The sequence below is a fragment of the Chelonia mydas genome, chromosome 5, assembly GCF_015237465.2.
Source record: "Chelonia mydas isolate rCheMyd1 chromosome 5, rCheMyd1.pri.v2, whole genome shotgun sequence".
NCBI lineage: Eukaryota > Metazoa > Chordata > Testudines > Cheloniidae > Chelonia > Chelonia mydas.
In genome coordinates, this window is record NC_051245.2 from 101,393,584 (window position 1) to 101,407,198 (window position 13,615).

At 44.4% G+C, this 13,615-nt stretch overlaps 1 protein-coding gene across 6 annotated transcripts in view; it reads left to right on the forward strand.

The window, feature by feature from the left end:
* UHRF2 (ubiquitin like with PHD and ring finger domains 2) overlaps positions 1 to 13,615 on the forward strand; it is a 176,340-nt gene that overhangs the window by 124,181 nt on the left and 38,544 nt on the right. For 3 of the 6 annotated variants that reach the window (XM_037901916.2, XM_043547578.1, XM_037901919.2), the window contains 2 exons: positions 9,922 to 10,026; positions 10,811 to 10,882. The exons of 1 other annotated variant lie outside the window; for it this stretch is intronic. In XM_037901916.2, the coding sequence (XP_037757844.1) occupies positions 9,922 to 10,026; positions 10,811 to 10,882 (177 nt within the window). The remainder of the gene's footprint in view (positions 1 to 9,921; positions 10,027 to 10,810; positions 10,883 to 13,615) is intronic. 2 more of the 6 variants (XM_037901917.2, XM_043547579.1) reach the window with 1 other exon arrangement.

The following is a 13,615-nucleotide window of genomic DNA, read 5'->3' on the forward strand; positions in this document are numbered from 1 at the left end:
AGACTCTGATCAAGAGGAGCCTTTGCTTCCTTACCCCTGCTCGGGGTTCTAGGGGTGTGTCTGTGCAGATTTACTCTTGTGCTTTTTCAGGGAGTTTCTTGCACAGATGGTGTAGTTTCCGCACAGACACACCCCTAGAACCCTGAGCAGGGGTATTCTTTCTGCTACCCAAGATCCATAAACCTGGAAATCCTGGACGCCCCATCATCTCAGGCATTGGCACCCTGACAGCAGGATTGTCTGGCTATGTAGACTCCCTCCTCAGGCCCTACGCTACCAGCACTCCTAGCTGTCTTCGAGACACCACTGACTTCCTGAGGATACTACAGTCCATCGGTGATCTTCCTGATAACACCATCCTGGCCACTATGGATGTAGAAGCCCTCTACACCAACATTCCACACACAGATGGACTACAAGCCGTCAGAAACAGTATCCCCGATAATGTCACGGCAAACCTGGTGGCTGAACTTTGTGACTTTGTCCTCACCCATAACTGTTTCACATTTGGGGAGAATGTATACCTTCAAATCAGCGGCACTGCTATGGGTACCCACATGTCCCCACAGTATGCCAACATTTTTATGGCTGACTTAGAACAACGCTTCCTCAGCTCTCGTCCTCTAATGCCCCTAATCTACATGCGCTACATTGATGACATCATCATCTGGACCCATGGAAAAGAAGCCCTTGAGGAATTCCACCATGATTTCAACAATTTCCATCCCACCATCAACCTCAGCCTGGACCAGTCCACACAAGAGATCCACTTCCTGGACACTACAGTGCTAATAAGCGATGGTCACATAAAAACCACCCTATACCAGAAACCTACTGACTGCTATGCTTACCTACATGTCTCCAGCTTTCACCCAGACCACACCACGCAATCCATTGTCTACAGCCAAGCTCTATGATACAACCACATTTGCTCCAACCCCTCAGACAGAGACAAACACCTACAAAATCTCTATCAAGCGTTCTTACAACTACAGTACCCACCTGCTGAAGTGAAGAAACAGATTGACAGAGCCAGAAGAGTACCCAGAAGTCACCTACTACAGGACAGGCCCAACAAAGAAAGTAACAGAATGCCACTAGCCATCACCTTCAGCCCCCAACTAAAACTTCTCCAACGCATCATCAAGGATCTACAACGTATCCTGAAGGACGACCCATCACTCTCACAGATCTTGGGAGATAGGCCAGTCCTTGATTATAGACAGCCCCCCAACCTGAAGCAAATACTCACCAGCAACCACACGCCATACAACAAAAGCACTAACCCAGGAAGCTATCCTTGCAACAAAGCCCGTTGCCAACTGTGTCCACATATCTATTCAGGGGACACCATCATAGGGCCTAATCACATCAGCCACCCTATCAGAGGCTCGTTCACCTGCACATCTACCAATGTGATATATGCCATCATGTGCCATCAGTGCCCCTCTGCCATATACATTGGCCAGACCAGACAGTCTCTACGCAAAAGAATAAATGGACACAAATCAGATGTCAAGAATTATAACATTCAAAAACCAGTTGGAGAACACTTCAGTCTCCCTGGTCACTCGATTACAGACCTAAAAGTCGCAATATTACAACAAAAAACTTCAGAAACAGACTCCAGCGAGAGACTGCTGAATTGGAATTAATTTGCAAACTGGATACAATTAACTTAGGCCTGAATAAAGACTGGGAGTGGATGTGTCATTACACAAAGTAAAACTATTTCCCCATGTTTATTTTTCCCCCCTACCGTTCCTCACACGTTTTTGTCAACTGCTAGAAATGGCCCATCTTGATTATCACTACAGAAGGTTTTCCCCTCCCCCCTCCTACTGGTAATAGCTCACCTTAACTGATCACTCTCGTTATAGTGTGCATGATAACATCCATTGTTTCATGTTCTCTGTGTGTGTGTGTGTGTGTGTGTGTGTGTGTGTGTGTGTATCTTCCTAGTGTATTTTCCACTGCAAGTCTCCGATGAAGTGGGTTTTAGCCCATGAAAGCTTATGCTTAAATAAATTTGTTAGTCTCTAAGGTGCCACAAGTACTTCTGTTCTTTTTACGGATACAGACTAAGACGGCTGCTACTCTGAAACGTGCCCCCACGAGGAAGATCCATCGACAGTCATCTAGACCTAGACCCATGGCTCAGCAATTTTTGTATCCAAGACCCTTCAAACCACCAGGCAAAAGGCAAAGGATTCAAAGGACCCATTTCCCTACATCTGAGGCAACAGGCTTGGTATCCCAATCTCAGTGACCATGTGCTATTTTTTAATGGGACCTTGAGGCTGTGAGTCCCTAAGTCCAACATCGCCTGACCTTCACATGCCATTTGGAGGTTGTCTAGCACTGTTTCTCAACACCTAGAGTGCATTAACCACAGACCAGTGGGTGCTGAATGACATCTGCTTTGGCTGTGCGATCAAGTTTGCATCTCTACCTCCTCTTCTTGATTGAGAAGTGATAGAACATGTCCCTCCTCAGTACCAAGAGAGTGACTTTTACTCAACTTATTTCCTTATACCCAAAAAAGAAGGGTGCATGGAGACCAATTCTCAACCTGTGCCACCTCAACCGCTTCATTTGCAAACTCAAGTTTTATATGGTCACACTGGCCTCTCTAATAGCATCCCTGGAGAAGGACATGTGATTTACAGTTCTCGATATGAAGAATGCCAACTTTCATGTATATATTCATCCCACCCACAGACATTTCCTCAGATTTGTAGTAGGCCCAGACCATTTCAGTACAGATTACTTCCCTTTGGCCTAGCGACCGCCCCCATGGTCTTCACCAAAGTATTTGCTGTACTGGCAGCTCACGTCAGACACCTCGGTCTCATTGTCTTCCCCTACCTTGACAACTGGCTCCTTGTTGCCAAGTCACAATAGGAGGCCCATATGTCAACTCTTAATGATGCTATACCTCCTCTCTTCCCTGAAAAATCTGTTCTGACACCTAGGAAGTCCCTGGACTTCATTGGCGCCACCCTGGATTTGGTCACTGCAAGAGCTTACTTCCCCAAAGGCAGTTTCAGACCATGAACAGCATTATAGCCCAGATCACAAACAGCCCTTGAGTACCAATTAGGACTTGCCTTTCTCTCTCCTGGGGCATTTGGTCTCCAGCACTCAGATCACTCCTTTCACAAGACTTTACCTTTGTTGCCTCCAAGCATGGCTTGAGTCAGTATACTCTCCAAACTGCCACCCCATGAGCTTCTGCTATCAACTGTCGAAACCCTATCCCTCCATGGGGTTAGAGCTCATTGTAGTGACTGTGGCATTGCTTTAGGAGATAGCTGCTTTACAGATATGAAGGAGGGACATGTGCAGCTCCGTTCACACCTTTAGAAGACACTTTGACCTAGTCCAGTGCTCCTCTGCTGATGCCTCCTTTGGAACACCTGTCCTTTGCACAGACCTCCCTGTCTGTATTTCAGTATCTACCCTCCTTCCCCTCTTCTTTGGATCTTCTTTTATCTACAGTGGAGAAGGAATTGGAGAGGCAGTTGGTCCGCCCTCCCCTTTATCCCTTGGATCAGAGGCACAGGGTGATCCAGGAAGCATGCATGGAAACAACGGACACTACTTTCAAATTCTCTGGCTCCTGACGCATTTTGCACATATGGAACCCACAGTGGAATACAGATAGGGACCACACATCTTGAAGAACCTGAAGTTACAGGTAAGTAACCTCCTCTTCTGTATTCAGTTCAGAGTTTTGATGATATGTGGTGAATAAAGTATGGGGGCCACACATTCAATTTTGAGGATAAAAACAAATATTGAATTTCTATTCAGTGAGCACTATCCATCCTGTGCACTGAAAGAGGAAGATAGCCTCTGAAATAAATAGTACATGATCGTGCAATTAAAGATTGTATTACAGTGCATATGTATAATGGTATTGAATTAAGGTTGTAACTGGCATACTTAATTCTGACATTTGCTACCTTTTCAGTACTTGACTTTTCAGCCTCTGTGGTTTTTTAATGTAGTTTTTAAATGTAATTTTATAGATCTAAATCAGGTATGAAACAATCAGCAATTAAAAGATGGCTAAAATGCAACGCTTAAATTTCCTTAAGTAAATGGTAAATATTTTCTTAGGTGCGTAATCCACCAAGCCTTTAGGTTTGTGCCCATTTATGGTACAATTTAACAACCATTTTAGTTAGAAAGTTTTTCCTAATATCTATCCTAAATCTCCGTTTCTGCAGATTAAGCCCATTACTACTTATCCTAACTTTAGTGAACATGGAAAGCAATCAGTTGTCGTCTTTATAACAGCCCTTAACGTATGTAAAAGCTGTTATCAAGTCCTCCTTCAGTAATCTTTTCTCAAGCATAAACATGCCAATTTTTAGCTTTTCTCATAGGTCAGGTTTTCTAAACCCTATATTTATTTTTTGCTCTCCTCTGGACTCTCTCCAATTTGTCCACATCTTTCCTAAAATGTGGTGCCCAGAATTGGATGCAGTATGTGAGCTGAGACCTCCACAGTGCCAAATAGAGTTATAGAATCACAGAACTGGAAGGGACCTCGAGAGGTCATCTAGTCCAGATCCCTACACTCATATCAGGGGACTAAGTATTATCTAGATCATCCCTGACGGGTGTTTGTCCAACCTGCTCTTAAAAATCCCCAGTGATGGAGATTCCACAACCTCCCTAGGCAATTTATTCCAGTGTTTAACCACTGACAGTTAGGAAGTTTTTCCTAATGTTCAACCTAAAACTCCCTTGCTGTAATTTAAGCCCACTGCTTCTTGTCCTATCCTCAGAGGTTAAGAAGAGCAGTTTCTCTCCCTCCTCCTTTTAACAACCTTTTATGTACTTGAAAACTGTTATCGTGTCCCCTCTCAGTCTTTTCTTCTCCAGGTTAAACAAACCCCGTGTTTTCAATCTTCCCTCACAGGTCATGTTTTCTAGACCTCTAATCATTTTTGTTGCTCTTCTCTGGACTTTCTCCAGTTTGTCCACATCTTTCCTGAAATGTGGCACCCAGAACTGGGCACAATACTCCAGTTGAGGCCTAATCAGTGTGGAGTTGAGCGGAAGAAATACTTCTCATGTCTTGCTTACAATACTCCTGCTAATACATCTCAGAATGATGTTTGCTTTTTTTTTTTTTTTTTTTTTTGCAACAGCGTTACACTGTTGACTCATATTTAGCTTGTGATCCTCTGTGACCCCCAGATCCCTTTCCCCAGTACTCCTTCCTAGGCAGTCGTTTCCCATTTTGTATGTGTGCAACTGATTGTTCCTTCCTAAGTGGAGTACTTTGCATTTGTCCTTATTGAATTTAATCCTATTTACTTCAGACCATTTCTCCAGTTTGTCCAGATCCTTTAGAATGTTAATCTTATCCTCCAAGGCACTTACAACCCCTCCCAGCTTGGTATTGTCCGCGGACTTTATAGGTGTACTCTCTATGCCATTATCTAAATCATTGATGAAGATATTGAACAGAACTGGACCCAGAACTGATCCCTGCGGGACCCCACTCGTTATGCCCTTCCAGCATGACTGTGAACCACTGATAACTACTCTCTGGGAATGATTTTCCAACCAGTTATGCACCCACCTTATAGTAGCTCCATCTAGGTTGTATTTCCGTAGTTTGTTTATGAGAAGGTCATGTGAGACAGTATCAAAATCCTTACTAAAGTCAAGATATACCACATTTGCTACTTCCCCCCCTATCCACAAGGCTTGTTACCCTGTCAAAGGAGGCTATCAGGTTGGTTTGACACTATTTGTTCTTGACAAATCCATGCTGACTGTTATTTATCACCTTATTATCTTCTAGGTGTTTGGAAATTGATTGCTGAATTATTTCCTCCATTATCTTTCCGGGTACAGAAGTTAAGCTGACTGGTCTGTAGTTCCCTGGGTTGTCTTTATTTCCCTTTTTATAGATGAACACTATATTTGCCCTTTTCCAGTCTTCTGGAATGTCTCCCGTCTTCCATGACTTTTCAAAGATAATTTCTAATGGCTCAGATATCTCCTCAGTCAGCTCCTTGAGTATTCTAGGATGCATTTCATCAGGCCGTGGTGATCTGAAGACATCTAACTTGTCTAAGTAATTTTTGACTTGTTCTTTCCCTATTTTAGACTCTGATCCTACCTCATTTTCACTGGCATTCACTATGTTAGATGTCCAATCGCCACCAACCTTCTTGGTGAAAACCGAAACAAAGAATTCATTAAGCACCTCTACCATTTCCACATTTTCTGTTATTGTCTTTCCCCCCTCATTGAGTAACGGGCCTACTCTGTCCTTGGTCTTCCTCTTGCTTCTAATGTATTTGTATAATGCTTTCTTGTTTCCTTTTATGTCTCTAGCTAGTTTGATCTCGTTTTGTGCATTGGCTTTTCTAATTTTGTCCCTACATAACTATGTAATTTGTAATTCTGGCTGAGTTTCCACTTTTTGTAGGACTCTTTTTTTGAGTTTTAGATCATTGAAGGTCTCCTGGTTGAGCCAGGCTGGTCTCTGGACATACTTCCTTTCTTTCCTACGCAGTGGGATAGTTTGCTCTTGTGCCTTTAATAATGTCTCTTTGAAAAACTGCCAGTTGTCTTCAATTAAGAAAGATGAATTTATAGAAGCTCCTCTTATTGGGTGTAGTTCATTTTGTGTCTTAACCTGTCTGCTTTTGTCCCTATGTGCTTGTGTTGTTCTTTTTCAGTGACCCTTAGCACTTTGTTCATGTTTCTGTTTTTTATAGGATTCCTTTTTGATTAAAGAGTTCCTCTTGGAGCCACATTGACCTCTTATTATCTTGCCTTTGCATTGGAATAGCTTGCTGTTATGCCTTTATATTGTCTGTTTGTGAATTGCCAGCTCTCTTGAACTCATTTTTCCCTTAGATTTTCTTTATAGGACCTCTCTGATTTTGTTAAAAGTGTGTTTTTTTGAAGTCCATTGTCCTTATTCTGCTGCTCTAGTTCCTTTCTTTCCTTAGAATCATGAAATCTGTCATGATCCCTGTCACCCAAAGTGCCTTCCACCTTAAAATTCACAAGAAATTCTTCTGTGTTGGTCAGAATCAAGTCTACAATGGCTGTCCTCCTGGTTACCTCCTACACTTTCTGAAACAAAAGTTTTTCCTCAATACATTCCAAGAACTTACTGGAAAGTGTGTGTTTTGCTGTGTTACTTTTCCAGCAGATGTCTAGAATTACTGCCAAGGCTTGTGTTTTGGATATTTCTGTTGTTTGTTCTAGAAATGCCTCCATCTCCTTTTCCTGATTTGGTGGTCTATAGTAACCCGTTATCTTGACCTCACTCCTATTTTTGCCTATTTTATCTTTACCCAGAGATTTTCAACCGGTCTGTTTCTCACCTCCTTCTGGACCTCAGAATAAATGTATATGTTTTTGATGTTTAATGCAACACCACTTCTCTTTTTTTCTCAGCCTGTTCTTCCCGAACAAGTTATACCCCTCTATACCAATATTTCATTCGAGATTTATCCCAAGTCCCTGTGATGCCAATTATGTCATAATTTAGCTTATTTATAAATACTTCCAGTTCTTGTTCTTGTTTATTCCCCATACTCTTTGCATTTGTGTATAGACATCCTAAGATATTGAGCAGATTCCCTCACTGATCTCATTCTTGCTCCTGTGACCCTATTGTAATTTTCCATGTTCCCCCTGCCCCAATATCTGACTGTCCATTAGGGTTGTTTTTCCTACGCTTACTCGTGGGCTTTTGTCACTTCCAACCTTTGAACTTAGTTTAAAGCCCTCCTCAGTAGGTTGGCAGGTTGGTATATGAAGATCCTTTCCCCCTTATTGGTCAGTTGGACCCCATCTCTTCCTAGCAGTCCTTCCTAGAACAGCTACCTGTGGTTGAGGTAGCCAAAGCCTTCCCATTGATGCCATCTATGCAGCCATGCATTCATCTCCATGATATGTCTCTCTACTTCGATCCTTAATCTCAACTGTGTGGATGGATGAGAACACAACCTGTGTCCCCGACTCCTTCATCCTCAATTCCAGAGTCCTGTATTCACTGCTGATCTGCTCAGGATTATACCTGGTAGCATTCTTAGTGCCCATGTGGATGAGCAGCATGGGATAGAGTCAGGGGGATGAATTAGTCTTGGCAACCTTTTTGTGACATCTCTGATATTGGCTCCAGGCAGACAGCACACCTCTGGGACGCTATATCAGATTGGCAGATGGATGTCTGTCTCCCTCAGAAGGGAATCCCCGACTACCAGCACCCTATGCTTTCTTCTCTGGGGTGTGGTGAAGGTGAGCCTCCCAGTCTTGGGAGAAGATGGCTCCTCCTCCTCAGTTATTGGGGTCTGCTCCTTACCTCCTATGGCCAGTACTGCATACTGGTTCTTGACCATGATGGATGGGGGACCTGCATGGGGGTGAAGCACTGTCTGCTGCCCGAGGTGACCAGCAACCAATCTCCTCCCTGTAGAGGTGCCAATTCTCCTTCCTCCTCTAGTGATGCTGTAGTCATCTGAAGTTGGTTAGTATTCTCTGTCCCAGGTGTTTCCATGTGTGCCCTGTCAATGAAGTGCTCATGCTCCTAGATGCTACCCAAATGAGTCACTTCTACCTGCTGCTCACCTACCTGAGGGACTCCCAGAAGACACCCAACACACTAGTGGGTTCTCCCGCCAGGCCATGTTCCGAGCAAGTCAAGACAGGGCCAGGGTGGAAGCCTCCAGAGTCAAGATGCCTGTCTGGCAGTGGCCCCAATAGGTACAGACAGAGTTAGAGCTAGCTAGCAGTGGTGTTGGTGACACATTATTTCTGTCCAGTTGTGGGCTCTTCCGTATAGAGTAGCTGCAGGTTAGGGTTCTGTGGTTTTCCTTTCCTTATCTCCCTACTGTCCTTTTGCTGGCAAACTCAACTAGCTAATTGCCTTAGTCTCACCAGCCACATGTCTTACCAGTCATTGGGAGCCTGCATGCTTTTTAAAGCTGGGTCCCACATACAGCTGGAATGGGTGATTCAATCCCCTCACTCAGCCACCTCTAATCACTGTTCAGTGAATTGGGCCCTAGACCAGAGGTGGGCAAACTATGGCCCACGGGACCGTCCTGCCCGGCCCTTGAGCTCCCGGCTGGGGAGCCTAGCCCCCGGCCCCTCCCCCGCAGCCTCAGCTCACCATGCTGCCAGCGCAGAAGGGGGCTGCACTGTGGGAGCAGGGGAGAGCAGGAAGGGAGGCTCACCAGCAGCCGCAGGGGACAGGTGGCAAGAGCGCGGCGAACGCGGGTGGATGACTCAGGAGGAGCACCAGGCCACCAGAGAGAAGCGGCGCTTTGAAAGGGAAACCGCCGCATCTCTCCGGCTGTGTGGCTGCCCCTGCTCCTCCTGAGTCCTCCGCCCATGTTCACAGGGCCACATTCTGAAAGGAAGCTTTAGAGGGAGGCCTGTCGGGGTGGGGGTGTGGATAGGGGTCAGGGAGCGGGGGATTGGATAGGGGTGGGGTCCCAGGGGGGCGCTTAGGGGAAGGGGGTCCCAGGAGGGGGTGGTCAGGAAACAAGGAGTGGCGGGGGGTGGATGGGTTGGGGATTCTGAGGGGGGCAGTTAGGGGGCGGGAAGTGGGAGGGGGCGGATAGGGTTAGGGTTTGGGGAGGCACAGCCATCTCTACCCAGCCCCCCATACAGTTTTGGAACCCCGATGTGGCCCTCAGGGCAAAATGTTTGCTCACCGCAGACTGCCTTTGTGACTTTGTTCCTCCTAAAAGTACATAAAATCCTCTCTTCCTTAGGCAGTTTCATATTAACCTTTTATGCAGACTGCCTCTTCACATAGAATTATACTTCGTTAAACAATAAATGAATTGTTAAAAATTAATATAGTTGGCCAGTTGCTTCAAGAAGTTATCTTAAAGATTTCCTCTATTAATTTTATTACCCAAGGTGAGTGAAGCAGGCGTTCACAGACCCCATGTTGGTGGAATCCATGGACGCAGTAATGATGGAGCTTATTCACTTGTGCTGGCTGGAGGATTTGAAGATGAAGTGGTATGTTTTTATCCAAACCAATGCAAAGATTTTTTTTTTATGAATGTTAGAGTTAAGTTCATTGCTGCTCCTAAAATTAACCCTCATAAACAAGGTGTGAGCTCACAGAATAATAAAAATTAACTATTATTTAACTTATTTGTTTTAATTTAAACAAAAATATATGTTTAAAAAAAATCTATCCTTAAAGTATATGGTTATTGATGACAGAAGACAACTTTGTGTTTTAACGTAAAGTACTTTAATTACAGCTGAATTTTAGTTTACTCACAAATGCTAATTGTTAATATTCTTATATAGTCTGGATTTATTATCGGCATGTAAAATCTGATGAGCCTGTGACAGTGGGCTTTGGAAATGATGCATTTTAGATCCTGCACTGACCATCATGTTTATTGCTCCCAAGTTAATGAAACTGATTGTCCAGCCGATAATCTTGAACTTTTGGCAGTGATGCCTGTAAAATCACCACAGATCTTAATTTTAGTGAGGCTAGGATAAAAGATACAAGGTCTGATCCTGAGATGTGCAGAAGGTCCTCGTCTCCCATTGATTTAACTGAGAGCTGAGGGCCCTCAGTACTACACAGGAAAATGTTATCACTTTGGATCATCGTGCTCAAAAAAAGATGTTGGGAAATTTCTACATTGGTGACCAATACATATCAACATCTAAATAGAGTAAATATGAAGTATTAGTCTTGTTTGTCCTTTCTTTTCCTGAGCCTGACCAAGATAAGTGTGTGAATAGATTGTTTTCCGTAATCAAAATAATGTTTACACAGGGTACCCCCCCCTCCTGCAGTTCTATGCCATCAGGTGGAATTCTGAATCATGCAACAGGTGAACATAAAGCAGTAAGCATCCTGTTTTTTTAAAAAAAACATAGGCAGCTGTTAATTGCAGGGGAAAAGGCATTAGACAAGGAAATGAAATAAACATCCTAAATAGCATCAGAATGTTATGTATTCTTTGCCAACAGCGCTTACCCAGCTGCTGCCGCTGCGGGAGTTTGCCTCCGAAGGCATCAATGTGTCTCTGTTGGAGAAGTCACATGAGGAGGTACTTGGTGTTGGAACATTACTACATCCCTGGAGTCAACCCCAACCCAAGCCCCAGGGCACATGGCCATGGCATCCTATTGAGTCAGCTGCTATATGGTCAAAGCTGGGTAGCTGGGGGATGCTGTTACTTCTGTTCTTTATTTTTGGCAGTGGTATTGATGTTTTGAAGCCTTGGTATCCCCGGCCCTATCCCCAAACTGATGGTGTGGCCAGGTGCTACTGCAGATACTGATACTCAAGTAAAGTCATACTCTTGTGGGCTTTATATTTTGGAGCAGAGAGGGAGAAGGGAGGGGAAGAAATATTGCAGCTGCTATTCTCAAATGTTTGTATGGCTGCCCGACTTGGTGCCTTTAGGCTTAATTCCTGTAGCTCTTTAATTAAGAATACAGAGGGAAAAAAAGCTTATTTAGGCGCATGTTTAGTAATAATGGTAATTTTCCCTTCAGTAACTGCTCGCTGGCATCAACCTACACAAACCAACTTTCTGTGGATTTCTAGATGACTTCCACCTTCCCATTTTTCTTGGAGAGGGTTAAAGGAGAAAGCTCTCTAACACACACAGAAAAATTCAAACTCCTTTCTTGTCACTCTTCTACATACACCAACCGTTCCCCCACAAAACATTTCCTTAAAAATTGGTGTAGAGGCTTGGACTCCTACCCCAGCCAGTTCACTAAACAGGACCAAGGAAAGGGGGATTAAGAATCCAACAAGACTTATCACTTGAGCGTAGTTACTTGTGTGTAAGTGTTTGCAAAATTGAGTGATAAATTAATATTAGAGGCTATTTTATGGCTTGTGTTTATAGTGTTTTTCAAATGGTTTCTACTTACCTTCAAGATTCTTCTCCACGCTCTCCTTGTGGGTATGAGCAACTGCTTATCACATGAGTGAGATTTGTCTTGCAAAAACTTGTTGCAGGAAGGGGAAATTACCCTTTGGCTTTCCGTTCTTATCCTTTTATGCAGCACAACTGAAAGTGCCCAATTTGCAAGCAAGCAAACAAACAAACGTGTGTAACTGTGGTCACATAAATCCAGTTGAGTTTAGTGAATGAAGTTACTCAGTTGCATCAATGCGGGACCAGATTCCAAATTTAGAAAGGGATTCCATCCATTGCAAAATGAGCAGTAAGCTGAAACTTAACAGTCTTGCTGCTTATGCTGAATTTCCATGAAGTTACATGCATCTAAAGTGTTTGCATATTAATATTTTTCTTGTGATTGTCTATCCTCATAATTTAATGGAGAGGAGTTGCTTTAGTTATCCAATTTAAGATGCACTAATTCTAGGTTCATCTGATTCAGATTGTTGGATTTGTTAAAAATGAGAATCTTTGGGTATGTCTACACTACGGAATAAGGTCGAATTTATAGAAGTCGGTTTTTTAGAAATCGGTTTTATATATTCGAGTGTGTGTGTCCCCACAGAAAATGCTCTAAGTGCATTAAGTGCATTAACTCGGCGCAGTGCTTCCACAGTACCGAGGCTAGCGTCGACTTCTGGAGCGTTGCACTGTGGGTAGCTATCCCACAGTTCCCGCAGTCTCCGCTGCCCATTGGAATTCTGGGTTGAGATCCCAATGCCTGATGGGGCTAAAACATTGTCGCGGGTGGTTCTGGGTACATATCGTCAGGCCCCCCTTCCCTCCCTCCCTCCGTGAAAGCAAGGGCAGACAATCGTTTCGCGCCTTTTTTCCTGAGTTACCTGTGCAGACGCCATACCACCGCAAGCATGGAGCCCGCTCAGGTAACCATCACCGTATGTCTCCTGGGTGCTGGTAGATGCGGTACGGCATTGCTACATAGTAGCAGCAACCCATTGCCTTCTGGCAGCAGACGGTACAGTACGACTGGTAGCCGTCCTCGTCATGTCTGAGGTGCTCCTGGCCACGTCGGCTGGGAGCGCCTGGGCAGACATGGGCACAGGGACTAAATTTGGAGTGACTTGACCAGGTCATTCTCTTTAGTCCTGCAGTCAGTCCTATTGAACCGTCTTACGGTGAGCAGGCAGGCAATACGGATTGCTAGCAGTCGTACTGTACCATCTTCTGCCGGGCAGGCAAGAGATGATGATGGCTAGCAGTCGTACTGTACCATCTTCTGCCGAGCAGCCATGAGATGTGGATGGCATGCAGTCCTTCTGCACCGTCTGCTGCCAGCCAAAGATGTAAAAGATAGATGGAGTGGATCAAAACAAGAAATAGACCAGATTTGTTTTGTACTCATTTGCCTCCTCCCCCATCTAGGGGACTCATTCCTCTAGGTCACACTGCAGTCACTCACAGAGAAGGTGCAGCGAGGTAAATCTAGCCATGTATCAATCAGAGGCCAGGCTAACCTCCTTGTTCCAATAAGAACAATAACTTAGGTGCACCATTTCTTATTGGAACCCTCCTTGAAGTCCTGCCTGAAATACTCCTTGATGTAAAGCCATCCCCTTTGTTGATTTTAGCTCCCTGAAGCCAACCCTGTAAGCCGTGTTGTCAGTCGCCCCTCCCTCCGTCAGAGCAACGGCAGACAA